Below are 18,297 nucleotides of genomic sequence, written 5' to 3' on the forward strand. Positions count from 1 at the left end.
ACATCCATACATGAACACTGGAAAAACCATAGCCTTGACTAGACGGACCTTAGTCGGCAAAGTAATATCTCTGCTTTTGAATAGGCTGTCTAGGTTGGTCACAACTTTTCTTCCAAGGAGTAAGCGTCTTTTAATTTCATGGCTGCATGAATCAGTGTTAAATTCTTGGTTTTGATAGCGCATCCTGGTGAGGTCAGACGTTACAATTAGGAAAAGCTGGGTAAAGGTGCCATGGGAACTGTGTCTGTCATGTTTGCAACCCTTCTCTAAATCTGAAATTAAAGAAAATTCCCCAGTGACTGCGGGCTGCAGTTGGGCTAGCTGGGCTCCCTGAACACAGCCAGTTCACTGGCCCCCGGGGGCGTGTCCCGCCTCCCTTGCCTCCCTTGCAGATGTCGTCCGGGCGCGTTTAACCTGCAGCCCCACAACCCCGCCGGCTGCAGCAGCTGCTTCTGCTACGGCCACTCCAAGGTGTGTGCCGCCGCTGCCGGGTTCCGGGAGCACCACATCCTCTCTGACTTCCGCCAGGGTAAGAAGTGATCCCCGCAGCCGCCTCCAAGGGCTCTGCTCCCAGCCCAGGTGGGATGGCAGGCCTGCTTTGAGGACATCCAGTGATGGAGGGGCAGCCTCAGGCCCCAGCCCCGGCTCCTCCCACAGGCCCGCACAGTGGCCATGGTCCTCTGCGCCCTTCTGCACCCCCAGCACCTTCCTGCGCCCCCAGCACCTTCCTGCGCCCTGGCTTCCTTCCAGTCCTTGCCTGCTCCCTCAGTCTCCAGTAAAAGCAGGGGAGGGGATGGGTATATGGCAGCCTCTGGAATCTCAGGGGGATTTTCATTTCCTCCTCGGACCCCTTGGCATATCCTAGTGCTGGGGATCCAGGCTTGGTCCCCTGGCCTCCATTTATTGAGCACTTGCTGTATGCTTGACACCCTGCTGAGCTCATTATGTGCATAGAACCTGAGGGATTCCCTGGCAGGTAGATACTCTCATTCCCATTTTACAGATGGGGCAACCGAGACCCAGAAAAGGGAGGTAACATAGCTTAGCTGTTGGCACCCCAGCTTCATCGGCTTCTAAGTTTTGTTCTTCATGGCTGTGCACGGCCTTCTTTCTGAGTCCAGGGTCCAGGGTCCCCAATTCCAGGTGGCTGTTTAGAGCAGGAAAGCAGTGGAGCTCTGCACTCTGCCAAACATCATAGCCTGAGTGGGTCCCAGCCATGACCCACTGACCCTTATTCCCCAACCCCACCTCCAGCATCTCCTCCTCAGGGCCATTTCTGGGGCACCCCAGATGCAGGGGGCAGTGCGCCCTCTGCTGGACTGAGAGGGGCTTGGAATGGGGACAGCCCTGTGGTCACCTGGCCCGGAGTCAAGCATGTCAGCATCAGACGGAACTCAATTTAAAAATCCTAGGAGAGCATCGCGATCTGTCCTCACTCGGCCCTGGGTTTGACGATTCAGTCTCAGCATCCCATGTGATCCCACAAACACCCTCAGCCGGCACTTCTCAAACTTCTGGGTCTCTGGATCCCTTTATGCTCCTGAAAATCAGAGACAATCTCAAAGTCCTTTTGTTTATGGGGGTTGTGTTTTCTGGATTAGACATTAGAACAGTAATTTTTAAGTATCTGTGCATCAATTCATTTACAAATGACTATAGAAAATTTATAACAAAAAAAAATAACTTCCGCCTGTGAAAAATAACTTTTTAAAACACAAAAAATTTGGGGACATCCCTGGTGGTCCAGCAGGTAGAACTCTGCACTTCCGCTGCAGAAGCTGAAGGTGCGATCCATGGTTGGGAAACTGAGATTCCATACGCCATCGTGGCGTGGCCAAAATTTAAAAAAAAAAAAAAGACAAAAAACTCTGAGAAGAGTGGTGCTACTCATGTTACATTTTTGCACCTCTCTTTAAGCTCTGGCTTAATAGAAGTTAGCTGATTCTTACCACGGCTTCTGCCGTTTAGTCTGTTGTGATATCACACATCTTGTAGCTCCTGGAAAGTTCTCAGCGTGCGAAAGAGGATGAAAAATGCAAATGACATTTTAATGTTACTAAAAAGATCGTTTGACCTCATGGACTCCCCTGAAAGAGTCCTAGGGATCTCCCAGGGTGTTCAGACAAACTTTGAGAACTGCTTCTGGGGCCATAAGTACTTCATTGCCCTCCTTTTGCATATGAGAACCTAGCCTCAGAGAGGTTAAGAAACTTGCCCAGGGTCACACAGCCAGCAAGGGGGCAACCTAGCCTAGCCCCGAGGAGCTCCGGACTTCCCCTTTCTGACCTCTTTCCCTTCCTTCTTCCCTCCCTCCCCACCCCTTGGGAGCCCCAGGTCTCCACCCTATTCTCCAGCTGTCTTCTGGAGAGTCTCCCCTGGAGGCCACTTGCTCTGTGCCTGACTGTTTGGTGAACTGCTGGGGTCGGGGGAGGGAAGTGGACCGAACCGGGACTGGGTTACCACCCCTGCCTGGCCACTTCCTAACCAGGGGGCCTCCTTGGGTGCAGTGAGGTTCATGGCACGCACACTTGGAAGGACAGGGGCAGTGAGGTCACAGGCGAGGGAATTCCCTGAAGACCAAAAAACCAGATCAAGCCTGGTCTCATGAGAGACGGCCCACCATGGGGTTCTGGGGCCATGTCCTCGTATGTGCTCAAAGTCCGTTGATGGCGCAGGGTGCGTTCAAAGGTCAGCCATGACCTTGCCCCAACAGAGGCGACTTCCTGAAGCTTCTAGCTTCTCTCAGGGCCCTGTCCCATCCCATGATCCTGCCCTGATCTGGGCTGGGTCTCCAAGCTGCCTAGGTCTGGGCACAGAGCGAGGTCCTGGCCGGCTCCTCTCCCCACCTGACCTGTCTCTAGAACAGTCTCTCCCACTCTGGGTCCTGTTGTTTCAGGCAGCACTCACGCCTCTGGGGGTTGTCCTTGGGACCCAGGGAAGGGTGTGAAGTGGGAGGGGGCAGAGGTCACCCTCCAGGACCTCATGGGGGGGCGTGTGTGTGTTTGCTGTCCAGGAGCCGAGGGCTGGCGGGCCGGAAGCATGGGGGACCCAGGACATCCTGCACGATGGAGCCCAGGGGGCCTCCTCCTGGACCCAGAGGATGAGGAGGCAGAACTCACAGCACCAGGTACCCGCCGGCACAGGCAGGGGCGGGGCTACCCTTGTACCTGCCCTGTGACCGCTGTCACAAAGTGCCACCAACCCAGTGGCTAAAAATGTGTTCCATTAGTGTTCTGGAGGTCAGAAGCGTGAAATGAACTTGTTGGGCCGAAATCAAAGTGTGGTCTAGCTGTGTCCCTCCTAGAGCTTCTGGAAGAGAGTCCCTTCCCTGGCCTTTTCCAGCTTCTCAAGGTGGCCCGCACCCCTCTGCTCATGGCCCCTTCCTCCCTGAGGGCAGAGGCCTGAAAGAACGATGGGGTGTTTACTGGTCCCCTTTCCTTCTGAGCTGTGATTTTCCGCTTAAGTGAAAGTAAAAGTCGCTCAGTTGTGTCCGACTCTCTGTGATCCCATGGACTATATTTAAGCGCTTGACTAATACAGAGAAACGACAGTCAGAAGGCTAGGTGAGGGCCCCTTGGTCCTTGGTGTATCTGCCTTGTTTTGGCTAGAAGCGAGTTCTGATTCCCATGGAAAAGGTGGCCTGTGGGGCCATCAGCCCCCCAGCTTAGTCACGCATGTAGCCCTCTTACCTGGGACTTGCTGGAGCCTCACTAAGCTCCCACATGTGCGGGTCCCTGAGGACTCTGAGCTCGTGGGGCGTCTGGCACTGTGAGTGCTACGTGAACGGGCAGACTGGTGCCCACCAGACATACGGCATCTCCACCACCGGGCATACTGAATCTCCTCTGCTCCCACACGGACTCTCTTGCCCCATAGCACGTCACTTCCAAAAGCCAAGTTTCAAGACAAAAGTCTTAAGACTGTCAAGATAGGGTAACCAACAAGGACCTACTGAACAGCCCACGGTGCTCTGCTCAGTGTTATGTGGCAGCCTGGATGGGAGGGGGGTTTGGGGGAGAATGGATACATGTGTGTGTGTGGTTGCCCTTTGCTGTCCTCGCTGAAACTATCACAACATTGTTAATCGGCTATGCTCCAATATAAAATAAGTTTAACAAAAAAAATGAGCGTCAAGACAGTGACAGCAGAGCATTAAACTGGGTGTGGGACCCCCGGTGATTGGCAGGGTCTGGGTGTGGGACCCCCAGTGATTGGCAGGGTCTGGGTGTGGGACCCCTGGTGATTGGCAGGGTCCCATGCCCTTAAAGCCAGCTCTGGCTGCGGAGATGTGGGCAGGCCACCCTCAGGATCTTCTGTGCAGGGTCCCTTTGAGTTTGTAGTTTTATCTTTTGAGAGTTTAATTGCCAATAAAAATCAATATAGACATTAAAAATCCAGCTAATTAAGTGAAGACTATCAAAGCCTTCTTCTCTTGTCTTCAGAGAAGTTTCTGGGAGATCAGCGATTCAGCTACGGGCAGCCCCTCACACTGACCTTCCAGGTTCCCCCTGGGGGCTCCCCACTCTCCACGCAGCTGAGGCTGGAAGGGGCGGGCCTGGCCCTGACTCTGCGGCATTCTGACTCACCCCACACCCCGGACTCTGGGCAGGCTGGGGAGGTGCGGCTGAAGTTCCTGTAAGTGTCCTGCTGTGTCCTGAGTGATGGGGTCGGGTGGTCGGGATGGGCCCTGAGATCCAGGCACATCTGTTCCCCTGCGGTCTGGGGGCTCCTGCCAGGGGGTTCTCGGCACCACTGGCCCCTCTCACGACCCCCGGCCTCAGGATCTGCTTTGACCCTCCCCCCGGCCAGGCTGCAGGAAACCTCCGAGGACGTGGACCCTCCGCTGCCCCCCTTCCACTTCCAGCGGGTGCTCGCCAACCTGACTGCTCTGCGTATCTGGACCAGTGGCCACAGCACCAGCTCTTCCGGTCAGTAATGACCAGGGCACTCCCCAGCCCCCAAACCAGCGAGACCCCCGGGGGCTCTTTCATCATAACCTTATGGAGTCTTCACAGCCGGCGGTTATCGACCCCACTTTAGCACAAAGGGGTCTGAGGCTCAGAGAGGTCGAGACACTTGCCCAAGGTCGTATAACCAGTAAGGGCAGCAGGAGTGGATCCTGAGGACAGAGGCAGGGGCTGGACAGGTGAGGAGGCTGAAGATGGACAGCTCTAAGGGACGCAAAGAAACCAAGAACCTGACGTGGCCACACCAGGGTGGAATCCACCCCTGACAGGAGGCTGGACCCTGGGGGGCTCTTCGATGATGCTTGGGATTCCTCCCCCTGCTGGTCATTAGAGGTGTTGCACCTAGAAAAAGCCTCGTTTCCAAACCTCTCAACCAGCCTGCTGAGTCATCACAGCCTCCAGCCTTCTTTCTTACCACCTCTCATCCTGGTCACTGAGTGATCGCCTTGGTGGTCCTCTCACTGTCCCTGGTTCCTCTCTCTTTCCTAGTGTACTTTCTCTCCTCCTCCCCCCACCCCGTGCCTATATGTGCCTAGACCAGGCACCCTCCGTATCCATTTTTAGGACAGATCTGTGGCTCAAAGATAAGGGATCCACCTGCCAATGCAGGAGACGCAGGTTCGGTCCCTGGGTCAGGAAGATCCCCTGGAGGAGGAAATGACAGCCCACCTCAGTATTCTTGTGTGGAGAATCCCATGGACTGAGAAGCCTGGAGGGCTACAGTCCACAGGGTCACAAAGAGTCAGACATGACTGACTAGCTGAGCACACACACACGCACCCCTTTACTTTCTGGAAATTCACGGATATTATAACCCGCTGCTGCCAAGTCGCGTCAGTCGTGTCCGACTCTGCAACCCCATAGACGGCAGCCCACCAGGCTCCCCCGTCCCTGGGATTCTCCAGGCAAGAACACTGGAGTGGGTTGCCATTTCCTTCTCCAATGCATGAAAGTGAAAAGCGAAAGTGAAGTCGCTCAGTCGTGTCCGCCTCTTAGTGACCCCATGGACTGCAGCCCACCAGGCTCCTCCATCCATGGGATTCTCCAGGCAAGAGTACTGGAGTGGGTCGCCAGTGCCTTCTCTGATATTATCACCTACCTAGACACAATTTTTAAAAACCAATATAATATGCTAACTGTAATACACAATAAATAGAAAGTGAATATTTAGAAATAACCATATGGGGACTTCCCTGGTGGTCCAGTGGCTAAGACTTCATGTTACCAACACAGGGGACCCAGGTTCAATCCCTGGTCAAAAAACTAGATCCCACTTGCTGCAAATGAGAGTTCATGTGCCACAACTAAAAAGCCCACATACTGCAACAAAGAGCTGTGTGTGTGTGTGTGTGTCAGTTGCTGTGTGTGTGTGTGTGTGTGTGTGTATGTGTGTGTTAGTCGCTCAGTCATGTCTGACTCTTTGCGACCCTATGGACTGTAGCCCACCAGGCCCCTCTGTCCATAGGATTTCCTAGGCAAGAATACTGGAGTGGGTTGTCATTTTCTCCTCCAGGGGATCTTCCTGACCTGGGGATTGAGCCTGGGTCACCTGCATTGCAGGTGGCTTCTTTACCATCTGAGCCACCAGGGAAGCTTCAGATAAAGGTCTTTTATCCTCATGCAAGCATGTCTTCAGGTCAGATTCCTCAAAATGGAAATGTGAGGTCAAAGAGTGTATGTTTTCTGTTTTAACGCATGCTGCCAAATTTTGCTTCAGCAAGGCTGTATCTCTCTATATTTTGATGCCAAGTGTCTACTCTCTTTGTCTATTTGCCTGCTCAATGTTGACAGATAGTTTTTCTATTTTGCCCCAAGTTTCTAGTAGTTTTCTGTGGGAAAGCTGGTCTGATAAGAGCTACTCCTGTGTTACTAGAGGCTCCCAATTCATCTTCATACATCCCCATGTGTGAGTTCCCCAAGCCCCCATCCTCCACCATCACTACTGTGGAAAATGCTCACCAAGCTGAGGGTTGTGAGCAGTATCAGTGTTTATATGTACATATTTATTTGTTTGGCGGTTTCTTTATTTATTTGGGTCTTAGTTGCAGCATGTGGGACCTTTTTTCAGTTTTTGGCGTGCAAACTCTTAGTTGCAGCATGTGGGATCTAGTTCCCTGACTAGGGATCGAACTTGGGGCCCCTGTATTAGGAGCACAGAGTCTTAGCCACTGAACCACCAGGGAAGTCCCGTAAATATATGTATCTTTAATAACCAGTGAGAGTATGGTTCTTCTTGTCAAATTCCCAGCCATATAAATTTCTCCTTCTGAAAGTTACCAATTTTTCCTTTGCCCTTTGTCCTTTTTTAAAAATTGCAATTGACCCATGGACTGCCTTTGTGTATGTGGGCCAATACCCTGTTACACAGGTGAGCAGGAAGGTTCAGGGGAGAATCACGTGCATGGAGCTGTCTCCTTCTGTCTCTCTCTGAAGGTCCCGTGCTGCTGACTGAGGTCCAGCTCACATCTGCCCAGCAGGGGCTGTCCCCACCAGCCTCCTGGGTGGAGACTTGTTCGTGTCCCCAGGGCTACACCGGCCAATTCTGTGAGTCCTGCGCTCCAGGATACAAGAGGGACACGCCCCTGGGGGGTCCCTATGCCGGCTGCGTTCCCTGCACCTGTAACCAGCATGGCACCTGTGACGCCAACACAGGTAGGTCTCCCTGCACCTCCGCCACCCTCAGGCCACCTGGGCTACACCCACAGCAGCGAGAAGAGCACTGACCTGATCCGGGCCAGCTGCGTGCCTGCGAGTGATCACGGACACTGATAGGATGGTGTCCTCAGTTTCCTCCATGTGCTCAGTTCAGTTCAGTCGCTCAGTCGTGTCCGACTCTTTGCGACCCCATGAATCGCAGCACGCCAGGCCTCCCTGTCCATCACCAACTCCCGGAGTTCACGCAGACTCACGTCCATCGAGTCCGTGATGCCATCCAGCCATCTCATCCTCTGTCGTCCCCTTCTCCTCCTGCCCCCAATCCCTCCCAGCATCAGAGTCTTTTCCAATGAGTCAACTCTTCGCATGAGGTGGCCAAAGTACTGGAGCTTCAGCTTCAGCATCATTCCTTCCAAAGAAATCCCAAGGCCGATCTCCTTCAGAATGGACTGGTTGGATCTCCTTGCATTCCAAGGGACTCTCAAGAGTCTTCTCCAACAGCACAGTTCAAAAGCATCAATTCTTCGGCGCTCAGCCTTCTTCACGGTCCAACTCTCACACCCATGTGCTAGGCACCGTTTTATAAGCTGTACCGTTGGATACTGCAAAAAGCCCTGGAGGTGCCGGGATCCTTCCGGTCCCATGTTACAGGTGTGGGACCAAAAGTGCAGGGAGACGGCTTGGCCAGTAGGTGGCAGAGCTGCTCCTCTCTCAGGTCACTGCCAGCGACGGTCACCCCCACTTGCAGCAGAGGAAAGCCCAGCAGGGAGACCACGGGCCCTGGGCCGGAGCTGCCAGACTGGGCCTGGACACTAGCCTCTCACACGGGAGGTGGGAGGGCCGGCGCCTGCTGCTCTTCTGCAGCTTCTAGGATCTCTGCGAAGGGAAACGCCTTTTCCCCGCTGTCAAAGGACAGTAGACTGGGAATCAGCAGGCCGGCCGGGGTGGGGGAGCACCCACAGCACGAGGGGCTCCTTCCTTCTGGTGCCCAGGCAGGCATCCTTAATCGAGCCAGATGGAGCCTCGTGATCCTTCCATGCCGGACTCTGGAAGGGTCATCTCATGAGATGGGACTGGTTTGTTGTCCCTCAGAGCCCCTTGCCTTGGAACGACTTCCAGCTCCGTTTGGGCAGGTCTTCATCTGTAAGGGGGTGGGGGCACAGCGGTCACTGCTGCCCTTCCTGGGAAGATGAAGTGAGTGGGTGGGTGCTGGGCAGAGACAGAGGCCATGGAAAGCACCCCCTGGGTGCCCCCCCGTGCTCTGCTTGTCCACCCCGGGTCCTCTCTCTTTCCTCCTGTTCACCCCAGTCCTTGATGAGTGCTGCTGGGGGGCGCCTCTGGGAAGGGGTGCTCTTGCTTAACCCCTTCTTAGCCAGGCTCCTCCCTTAGGCCCTGGCAGTGGCTCTGAGCAGGCTCTGGACGCCATGGGGCTAGAGAAGGGGGGTTGCAGTGTCCCCTTCATTAGAAATCAGTGGGCAGGAATTCCCTGGTGGTCCGGTGGTTAAGACTCCATGCCTCCACTGCAGGGAGCACGGGTTTCATCCCTGGTCGGGGAACTGAAGATCCGTCGTAAATAAATAAATAGAAGCCAGTGGGCAAGGAGGGGAGTTCCATTCTATGAGGCCAAGAAAGCCTCTGGAAACCCACAGACCCCCTAAATGGGTTTCCTCACATTAAGGCCGGAATCCTGGGTCTGTGTCACTGTCCCTGAGCTTAAGAGGGCTTGGAGGTTTTAATTTACAGAATAAAACAAAGAAACCACTGAGGAAGGGGAAAAGGAATATCAGAAGCAAACACTAGCAGCATCGTCAGCCGGTTCAGGTACAGGTTTCGGGTTATCAAATAATAGTGATGACAAGTAATAATTGTGTGTCAGAGGCTGTGCATGGCTGCACTGAATCGTGATGAAAACCTGTTGTGATCAGAGTCATGTGTGCCGATTTTGCAGGTGAGGAGGTTGAGGCCCAGGGGTGCCCAGCTTCACATGGTCAGTGAGTGATGGACGTGAACCCAGGTGGATGCTTCATCCCTGGGCCATGCTGTCTGCACTGTGGAAGAGGCCCCACCCCAGTTCCCACCCCAGGACATGCTCGGTGGCCCCCGTGCAGCAGCCCACCCCCTGTCTTGAGCAGGGTCTGGGTTCAGGCGGTGGTGACCAGGTGCTTGTCTCACCCCTCAGGGATCTGCCTGTGCGGCCACCACACCGAGGGCCCGTCCTGTGAGCGCTGCTTGCCAGGTTTCTATGGCAACCCCTTCACAGGCCAGGCCGACGACTGCCAGCCCTGCCCCTGCCCTGGACAATCGGCCTGCACGACCATCCCAGACAGTGGAGAAGTGGTGTGTACCCACTGCCCACCAAGCCAGAGAGGTGAGTGCCCGGGGACCCTGCCTCTGCCAAAGCTCCAGGAGTGAGTCCTGGGTCCACAGATGAGGGAGGGCCTCGCTGAGGGGTGTCAGGCCTGACCTTTGGGAATCCTGAGTCTCATAGTCTGATAGTCAGGGCCGTGGGCTGCTGTGGGTTCACTGAGCATATCCAGGTGGGAGTTTGGAAATTGTTGTGTCCAGCCCTGCCCCAACCCACAGAGCCTGGGTTAGTAGTTTAAGATGGAGCTCTGGAATCTGTATTCCTGTCATGTTCCTAGGTTATTCTTTTACATAGTTTAGGTGGAAAACCCAGCTGATTGAACTTTCAGCTTTTAACAAATGTCGCCATGGGAATTCCCTGGTGGTCCAGTGGTTAGGACTCGGAGCTCTCAGTGCTGTGGGCCTGGGATCAATCCCTGGTCGGGGAACTAAGATCCCACAAGCCATGCGGCGTGGCCAGAAAAGCAGACGCAGAAACAAATAAATAATTACAAAATGCCGCCAGGTAATGTGTGATGCAAAACCCCCCCCGTCCCCAGTCGTCTCCCTGTTCCTCATTCCTGCTCCAGGAAGCAGAGTCATCCTAGACAGCTGATCGTTTTAAAAAAAAAGAAAAGCACACAAGAGCTTTATTGAGAAAGTATTCATATACCCCCTGACTCACTGATTTAAAGTGTGCAATTCAATGGTTTTTTTTCATATTTGCAACTACTGATTTTTTTTTTTATTATTTTAGCAAAATACGCACAACTTGCCGTTTTGACCATTGTCAAGTGTACAATTCAGGGGCCTTAACTACATTCCCGGTGTTATGTAACCATCACCGCTATCCACCCACAGAATTTTTTATCATCCTAAATAGAAACTCCCAACCCATTAAATGATTATCTCGTAGCTCCCCCCGCCCCATCCTCTGGCACCCACCGTCCTAGTTTCTGTCTCTCTGAATGTGAATATCCTGGGTGCCTCAGGTGGGTGGCCTCTGACGATATTTGTCCTCTTGTGACTGGTTTGTTTCACTTGGCGTAATGTGCCCATGGTCTCAGGTACCTGGCTCTGCATCTGGGACCACTCTGAAAGCAGCTCCCTTGGGACTCTCCGGGCGGCCGGTGGTTAGTGCTGCATGTTTCCAATGCAGGGGTTGCAGGCTTGATCCCTGGTCAAGGAGGTTCTGCACGCCATGTGGTGTGGCCAAAAAAACCTGAAAGCAGCTCCCTGACAGCTAGCAGGTTGGGGAGGTGCTCCAGAGCAGGGGTCCCCAGGAACTGCGGGAGTGAGGTCCCACCTCAGGACCCTGCCCCCCACCATCACGCTGCCCTTGTTTCCACAACCTTCCCCACATTCCCTGGCTCCCCACCTGTGGCTGCCCCCAGTCTACAACTCAAGGGGACTCCACTCAGTGAGAGAGGGTGGACAGAGGAGTTACCCAAGAGAGGACTTCGGGGGAGGAGGGCACTGCTGTGCGCAGGAGGAGCCCTGGGAAGGATGCGAGGGTGGACATCAGGGCTTTGTGCCAGCTCATGTCTTTATCACGCCAGCATCCTTCAGGTCCCGCCAGAGCTCAGCACACAGGGGACTCAGCCACGCAGTCTGATCCGGGACTGACCGCGGTCAAGTCCTGATCCTTGTCTGCCTCGCTTGCCTACCACCCTGACCCCTCGCAGCTGCCTCCTGCCGGGGAACTATCCTCACCCAGTCCCAGGTGGACGGCAAGTTAATTGCAGGGACCACATTCTTCATCACTGGCTTCAATCTCCCCCTTGGCCATCTCACTCCATCTCTGTTTCAAGGTCTCAAAGCCAGACCCTAGCCTCTACCTTCTGACCTCCATTCAGATTTTTCTTTTCCTTCCTTTTCTCTTTTGTCTTCTCCTCCTTAGTCATCGCCCTCTCCAGGTTCAAGGTTGCCTGCCTTTCATCGCATTAACTTGATTTCCACCTTAGTGATGAACTTTGAGGATGTCGGGAGCCCACAGCTCTTTTTCACAACAGTAGCTACTTTTTAGATTATAAATTAAGTAATACTCGTTGTAACCAATGAGTAAATTGTTGGGAAAAGTGTAAAGGAACATGAGTGCCTACAGGCACGAAGATCATTTAAGATGCCCATCATCCCAGCACCCCCAGGTCCCCCTGTTGTCTGTTTCATGCAGATATGCACAGAGAGGTAGGCATGTTTACCGAGAACAGGCTGACACTGCATGAAGCCTGCGGGACAAGGATGGCCCTTGATCTGTGTTCAGAGTGGGCTTCCCAGGCCATGAGCCTCCAGAAGCCTCCTCACACACTGTCTTTTCTGAGACTCACAGTAACCCTACGGCTGGAAGATGAAGCCGCAGCACCAGATCAAACCCACGAAGCAGGGCAGGAGAAGGAAATAGACAGTCCAGAGGGAGTTCAGAAGCCATGAGAAGCAGAACAGGCAAAGGGGCCAGAAACCACAAGGAAGAAGCAGCCCCGGCTGAGGGAGAGAGACAAGGAGGGTGGCGGTGGTGTTGAAGGCGGAGACAAGGAAGATGACGACAAAGAGAGGGATGAGCAACATAAGGATGAAGATGATGAAGACCGTCAAGTGGATGCTAATGATGAAGGTGGAGATGGTGATAAAGGTGTCGATAACGAAGACGCTGAGTGATGATGGAGAGCGATGCTCAAGGTCATGAGGAAGATAAGGGTCAAGATAATGACCGTAGCGATGAGAATGATGGATGAAAATGATGGCAGAGGTGACGTCCACAGAGCTTCCTTGGCTCAATGGTAAAGAATTCACCTGCCAACACAGGAGACGCGAGTTCAAGAAGATCCCGCACGGTGTGCAGCAGCTAAGCCCAGGTGCCCCGACTATTGAGCCCTTGCTCTAGAGCCCATGGGCCGCAACTACTGAAGCCCACGCACCTTAGAGCCCTGCTCTGCAGCCGGAGAAGCCCCAGCCACGAGAAGCCCTCGCTCTGCAATAAGAGAGTAGGTCCCACTCTCCGAAACTAGAGAGAGCCCCGCGGGCAGCCGTGAGGACCCAGCACGACCATAAACGCATAATGCTAAATCAGCCATGGGCGAGAAATCAACCGGACCCCACATCATCCAGCCGCCGCTCACCTCTGCAGACAAAGGTCATGATGACAATAATGATTATGTGAGGAAGAGGATGGTCAAGGTGCTGATGAAGAGAATGGTGAATGAGGGCCTGATGGCTAGGAGGGTGATGATGGTGAATGCGTGATGCCAGCCACTGCTGCTGATCATGAACCACGTGCCAGTATCTGGGCTTGGTGCTTTGCTCGCCTCAAGGGTCCTTTGAGGTCGCTGCCTTTATTGTCCCCGCTCTGCAGACACGGAGTCCAAGTTCAGCAAGCCTCAGTGGCTCGCTTAAGACCACAGGGCCAACTGATAGCCCGGCTGGGCCCTGGCCCCAGGTCAGCCTGACCCCAGAGCCCATGCTCCGCTCCACCAGGAGGCTTGCAGGCGCTCTCTTGGGTTCCCACCCACCCTCACCCCTCATGGACCCGGCAGGCCAGGCCCCTCGTTCCTGCTCCTCCACGCAATCCTTCTTCTTTCCCAGGGCGGCGCTGTGAGATCTGTGATGATGGCTTTTTCGGGGACCCACTGGGGCTCTCTGGGCGCCCCCAGCCCTGCCAGCCATGTCAGTGCAGTGGAAACGTGGACCCCAACGCTGTGGGCAACTGTGACCCCCTGTCTGGCCGCTGCCTGCGATGCCTGTACAACACGACCGGTGTCCACTGCGGGCACTGTCGGGAAGGCTTCTACGGGAGCGCCCTGGCCCCTCGGCCTGCAGACAAATGCATGCGTGAGTACCAGCCTCCCAGGCCCACAGGGCGGGGCGGGGCGGGCTCCTTCACCAGATCCAGCCGGCTGTTCTGCAAGGCTCCTGTGCAGCCTTAGGCAGGTTACTCACCTTCTCAGTTGCCTTGTCGAGAAAGTGTAAGGGTTTGTTTCTTCTCCGAGGTTCTTTCGGCTTCGGGATCTGATCAACTCTGACCCTGTGATTTTCTTTGTTTGTGGTTTTCCTGCCCGGATGATTTAGCACTGATCTCACGCTCTGCCGTCAGCACCTGGGACTGTCCCAGACGGCCTGCGGCCCTCATCATTTTGTCCTGCCCCTAGGCTTCCAAGATGCTCAGCCCTTGGGCCTTCGAGGCGTGCACCAGTCTGTGGCAGGCTTCCAGGAGTGCCCCAGGGAGAAGCTCAGCATTTGCCCCCCTACTCCATGCAGCCCCTGTTGGCCTCTTATTCTTAGGGGGGCCCAGGAGAGCAGAGTCAAGTGACCCAAAACAGTGGGAGCCAGGTCGGCCCCTAACCCCCACAACCTAGTTTCTGGCCTTCACTACAGCCTTGTAGGGGGCTCAGAAGGGCCACCCGCCACCACGGCCATCTGACCTGTCTCTCCAAGGACATAGAAAATGGGCTGAGACTAGCGCCCGGCCCTGGAGCCTTTCTTCAGAGACCGCTCAGGAGTCTGAGCTGAATGGGAGTCGTCTCCCTGGGCTCCCCACCTTCTCTGCCTCTCTGGGACCCCTCGAGGTGGGACAGGTGGTCTGCGGGGTGCCCTGACACCCTCTCCTTCCCCTATTCCCATCCCCCAGCCTGCAGCTGCAACCCGGAGGGCTCAGCCAGTGAGCAGAGACCCTGCGACCCAGCGACCGGCCAGTGCGCCTGCCTGCCCCACGTGACCGGACGGGACTGCGGCCACTGCAGCCCAGGCTTCCATGACCTCCAGCCTGGCAGGGGCTGCCGGCGGTGAGTGGGGTGCAGCTGGGGTGCCTTCCCCTGGCGGTCCCCCCAGGATGGAAGAAGCCACCAGGGAGCCTCCAAGCCCACTGCGAGGTGCCCTGCACTGATGGGGGACAAGGGGACGGTCCCTCGGGGTCAGATTCACTGCCCTGCCAACCCAGGACGCAGGCCAGGAGCAGCCCTGAGGGATGTCCAGGCAGGCAGGAGCTGGTTCGGTCTCTGCTTCCCTCCTCGGTGACTCGGTCACTCTGTGAGCTTTGCGGCCACAGCAGCAGCTTAGATGGCGTCTTTAGGGAGCAGCAGAGGACTCCAGGGACATCCCCCATGAAACAAATCGGTTTCTTTCTGAGCAGACTGTCTCTCTCCTGCTTTCAATATGCCAATTGCCTTGTGAGTTCCAACTGACAGGTATAGGCCCAGATGTATACATGAATATGTCCCCATACCCTCTTCGGGGGGTGGAGGGGAGGATTTTGTGAGACCGTGCCTCCTTGGCTACAGCTTGGAGGAGGCTGTCGGACACGTTCCCGCACAGAGATGGGCCCTCGTCCGCAGAAGGCAAGGTCCCGAGGCCCCGCGCCAGCCTGAGATGACACAGGCAGGGCTGGGAACGGCCCAGAGCTCGTCCCAGACCTGGGTTCCTTCCCTTCCCTTATTGTAGCTGCAAGTGCCACCCATGGGGCTCCCAGGAGGACCAGTGCCACCCCAAGACTGGGCAATGCCCCTGCCGTGCAGGTGTCGAGGGCCAGACCTGTGACCGATGCCAGCTGGGTTTCTTCGGCTTTTCCATCAAGGGCTGCCGCGGTAAGGAAGCCAGGTCCTTCCCGGGCTGCCCGGAGACGGAGGCTTCTAGGAAAGAGGGTCAGCGGGGGATGGCCGAGCAGCAGGAGGGAGACAGATCGGATAAGGGGCAGGTCTTCTTGGAGTAACCGTGGGAACGTGGAGTGAATGAACAGAGCAGAGGAGGGGCACGGGATCTAATCCTAGATGCTACTACTGACCTCCTGAGTGCCTGAGGCCATCAGATCACCTCTCTGGGCCTCACTTATACGTGGACTGCATGGCTATCCTAAACCTGCCTGGTCCTCAGATCCTGGGGACACTGAAATATCTCAGGTTCTTGGTCATCGCCTCCAACCTTCTGAATCAGTCTCCTGGGAATGACCCAGGAAGGTACTTGAGCTGCCCACGGGGATCGGGAACATCTGGGTGGCCAGAGCGGCAGGGCATCTGGGGGTTCTGGTGTGGGGTGGCCATCAGGGCGCCCAGTGCCATCTGCACACCCCCCCAGACTGCAGGTGCTCCCCGCTGGGTGCCACCTCGCCCCAGTGCCACGAGAACAGCACGTGTGTGTGCAAGCCTGGCTTTGTGGGCTACAAGTGTGACCGCTGCCAGAACAACTTCTTCCTCACGGCCAGCGGCACGCAGTGCCAGGAGTGCCCGCCCTGCTACGCCCTGGTGAAGGAGGAGGTGAGCCCTCCCCGTCGAGGCCCTGCCCAGGCCGGCTGTACCTTCTGTTCATTTCACGCCCCCAGCGAGCACCTGCTCTGTGCTGGGCGCCGGGAAGAGCCCGCTTATCCTGAGCCCTTGGTCTTTCTGGGACCACCAGCCACCTTCTTCTTGTGCTCATCCAGCCATCTGGCTCAGCTCTCCCCTCTCCCCTTTCCCGGCTCCTGAGTGGACAAGAGAAAAATGGCCCCAGCCTTGTGTCCTTCCCCACTACCAGGCCGAGGTCTCACACTTACTCACATTCCCTGGGGATGAGGACACAGGTGGCTCTTCGTGGGGAGGGTCAGGAGGAGGGCGATGCTCATGCTGGAACACAAGTAGAACCTCAAGCAGGGAGATGACGTGGAGCAGGGGTCAGGAGCATGACCTCTGGACCCCAGGAGCGTGACCCCCCAGCCCTGTTCGTTAGTTGTCACGTGTCCAGGCAGGTGACAGCCTTGGTAAGCTTCAGTGGGTCTCTTTCACTCCAAAATGGAGATGGTTCAGACCTGCGACCCCTTTCATGAAGTCAGTGAGGCCAGCTTTTGGAATGATGGTTCTGTAGAAAGATAGGATGGTGTGTGATGGGTACTGGGTACCACTCCCAGCAGCGCCTGGGCCAGCTGCCCTAATCAAGCCCATTGACACATCTACAGGAACTCAGGTGAATATTCACACCAAGAGGGTAGATAAAGATCACAGGTAGCCTTGTTCCGAATATTCACACCAAGAAGGGAATAAAGAATTTAGCCTTGTTCTAAGTGAATTCAGGGATTTTTTTTTTTTTAAACCTGATTTTGCCATCCTATGCAGAATGGAAATCTTTGAGGATTTTCAGAGCATTTTGGACTTCAGAATCAAGGAGAGAGCTTGGGACCTGTATCCCCCACCCTTTAGGGTGGTTAAAAGGTGAATGTGAGCTGGCGCGTGGCTGGTGGTCACTCACACCTGGCTCCTAGTGAGTGCTCCATAAATGCATTTCTTGTTCATATGATTGAAAGAACGGGGCTAGGAGATGGAGCAGAGCGCTGTCACTCTATCTGCAAGGATCATGTGTCTGCTCCGTGCCAAGTCCTGGGAACATGGCAGGACAGATGGAAATCCTCCTGAGGCTTCCCTTCCCATCCCCCCTCAGCAGGGCAGAGGTGTGATTGGCTGAAGGCCAGTAGGTACCATGGGTGTGAGAAGGGAAGGGTCAGCTCCAAGGATGGGGGAGGTGTACAGTAGGTTCCCAGAGGTCCAATGTATCCTTTGCTTTAAGGCCTAGATTAGGATTGGAGAAGGCAACACTTGCGGGGATGGCAGGCCAGGCAGAAACCAGCAGAGGTGTCCAAGCAGGACTTCAGGCCACCAGCCTCACACACCCTTCCCTCCCTGACCCTTCCAGGCTGCCAAGCTGAAGGCCAGGCTGACCCTGATGGAGGGATGGCTGCAAGGGTCTGACTGCGGCAGGCCCTGGGGACCCCTGGACATTCTACAGGGAGAGGCCCCACGGGGGGATGTCTACCAGGGCCCCCACCTGCTGCAAGGTACAGTGGGAGAGCAAAGTGGGAGACTGGGAGGCCAGGGGAGGGGGCTGGCTGGTCAGATGCCCACCGTGGAGCCCCTCGGTCTGGCCTCAGGATGCTTCAAGGGCTCTCGGCTCACCCCTAGGAGAACTCGCTTGCTGGTAGAGCATGTCTGACTTCCCCGGCTGTGTGAGCCCCTCCTGCCCTGCAGTCCTGTCACCCCACGGACCTCTCTTTCACTATCCCTTGCCCTGTTGTACTTTGTAGCTTTGTTAAGATCAGTCTCTGACTACAGCCTCAGTCCCCATGTCCCCTGCACCACCTAGACTATACCGGTAAGCTCAGTGAGGGCAGGAGCTGGGTTCATTCACTGAGTCAGTCACTCACCGAATGACCATCGAGGCGCTGTCCCAGGTGCTGAACAGGTAAAGTTTCTGCTGTCTTAACTGTTGGCCATTTTGCTCACTGCTGTATCCCCAGCATAGAAAAGTGAAAGTGAAGTCGCTTAGTCATGTCCGACTCTTTGTGACCCCATGGACTGCAGCCTACCAGGCTCCTCGGTCCATG

At 55.4% G+C, this 18,297-nt stretch overlaps 1 protein-coding gene across 1 annotated transcript in view; it reads left to right on the forward strand.

Annotated features, from left to right (window-relative positions):
• The window catches only part of LAMC3 (laminin subunit gamma 3), a 68,122-nt gene that overhangs the window by 31,295 nt on the left and 18,530 nt on the right, over nucleotides 1-18,297 (forward strand). The window contains exons 8-18 of the mRNA XM_018055991.1: nucleotides 393-529; nucleotides 3,014-3,127; nucleotides 4,443-4,635; nucleotides 4,810-4,928; nucleotides 7,401-7,619; nucleotides 9,802-9,990; nucleotides 13,545-13,790; nucleotides 14,587-14,740; nucleotides 15,396-15,538; nucleotides 16,026-16,204; nucleotides 17,610-17,751. Of these exons, the coding sequence (XP_017911480.1) occupies nucleotides 393-529; nucleotides 3,014-3,127; nucleotides 4,443-4,635; nucleotides 4,810-4,928; nucleotides 7,401-7,619; nucleotides 9,802-9,990; nucleotides 13,545-13,790; nucleotides 14,587-14,740; nucleotides 15,396-15,538; nucleotides 16,026-16,204; nucleotides 17,610-17,751 (1,835 nt within the window). The remainder of the gene's footprint in view (nucleotides 1-392; nucleotides 530-3,013; nucleotides 3,128-4,442; nucleotides 4,636-4,809; nucleotides 4,929-7,400; nucleotides 7,620-9,801; nucleotides 9,991-13,544; nucleotides 13,791-14,586; nucleotides 14,741-15,395; nucleotides 15,539-16,025; nucleotides 16,205-17,609; nucleotides 17,752-18,297) is intronic.

Source organism: Capra hircus, chromosome 11 (assembly GCF_001704415.2).
Source record: "Capra hircus breed San Clemente chromosome 11, ASM170441v1, whole genome shotgun sequence".
In the NCBI taxonomy this organism is placed as follows: Eukaryota; Metazoa; Chordata; class Mammalia; order Artiodactyla; family Bovidae; genus Capra; species Capra hircus.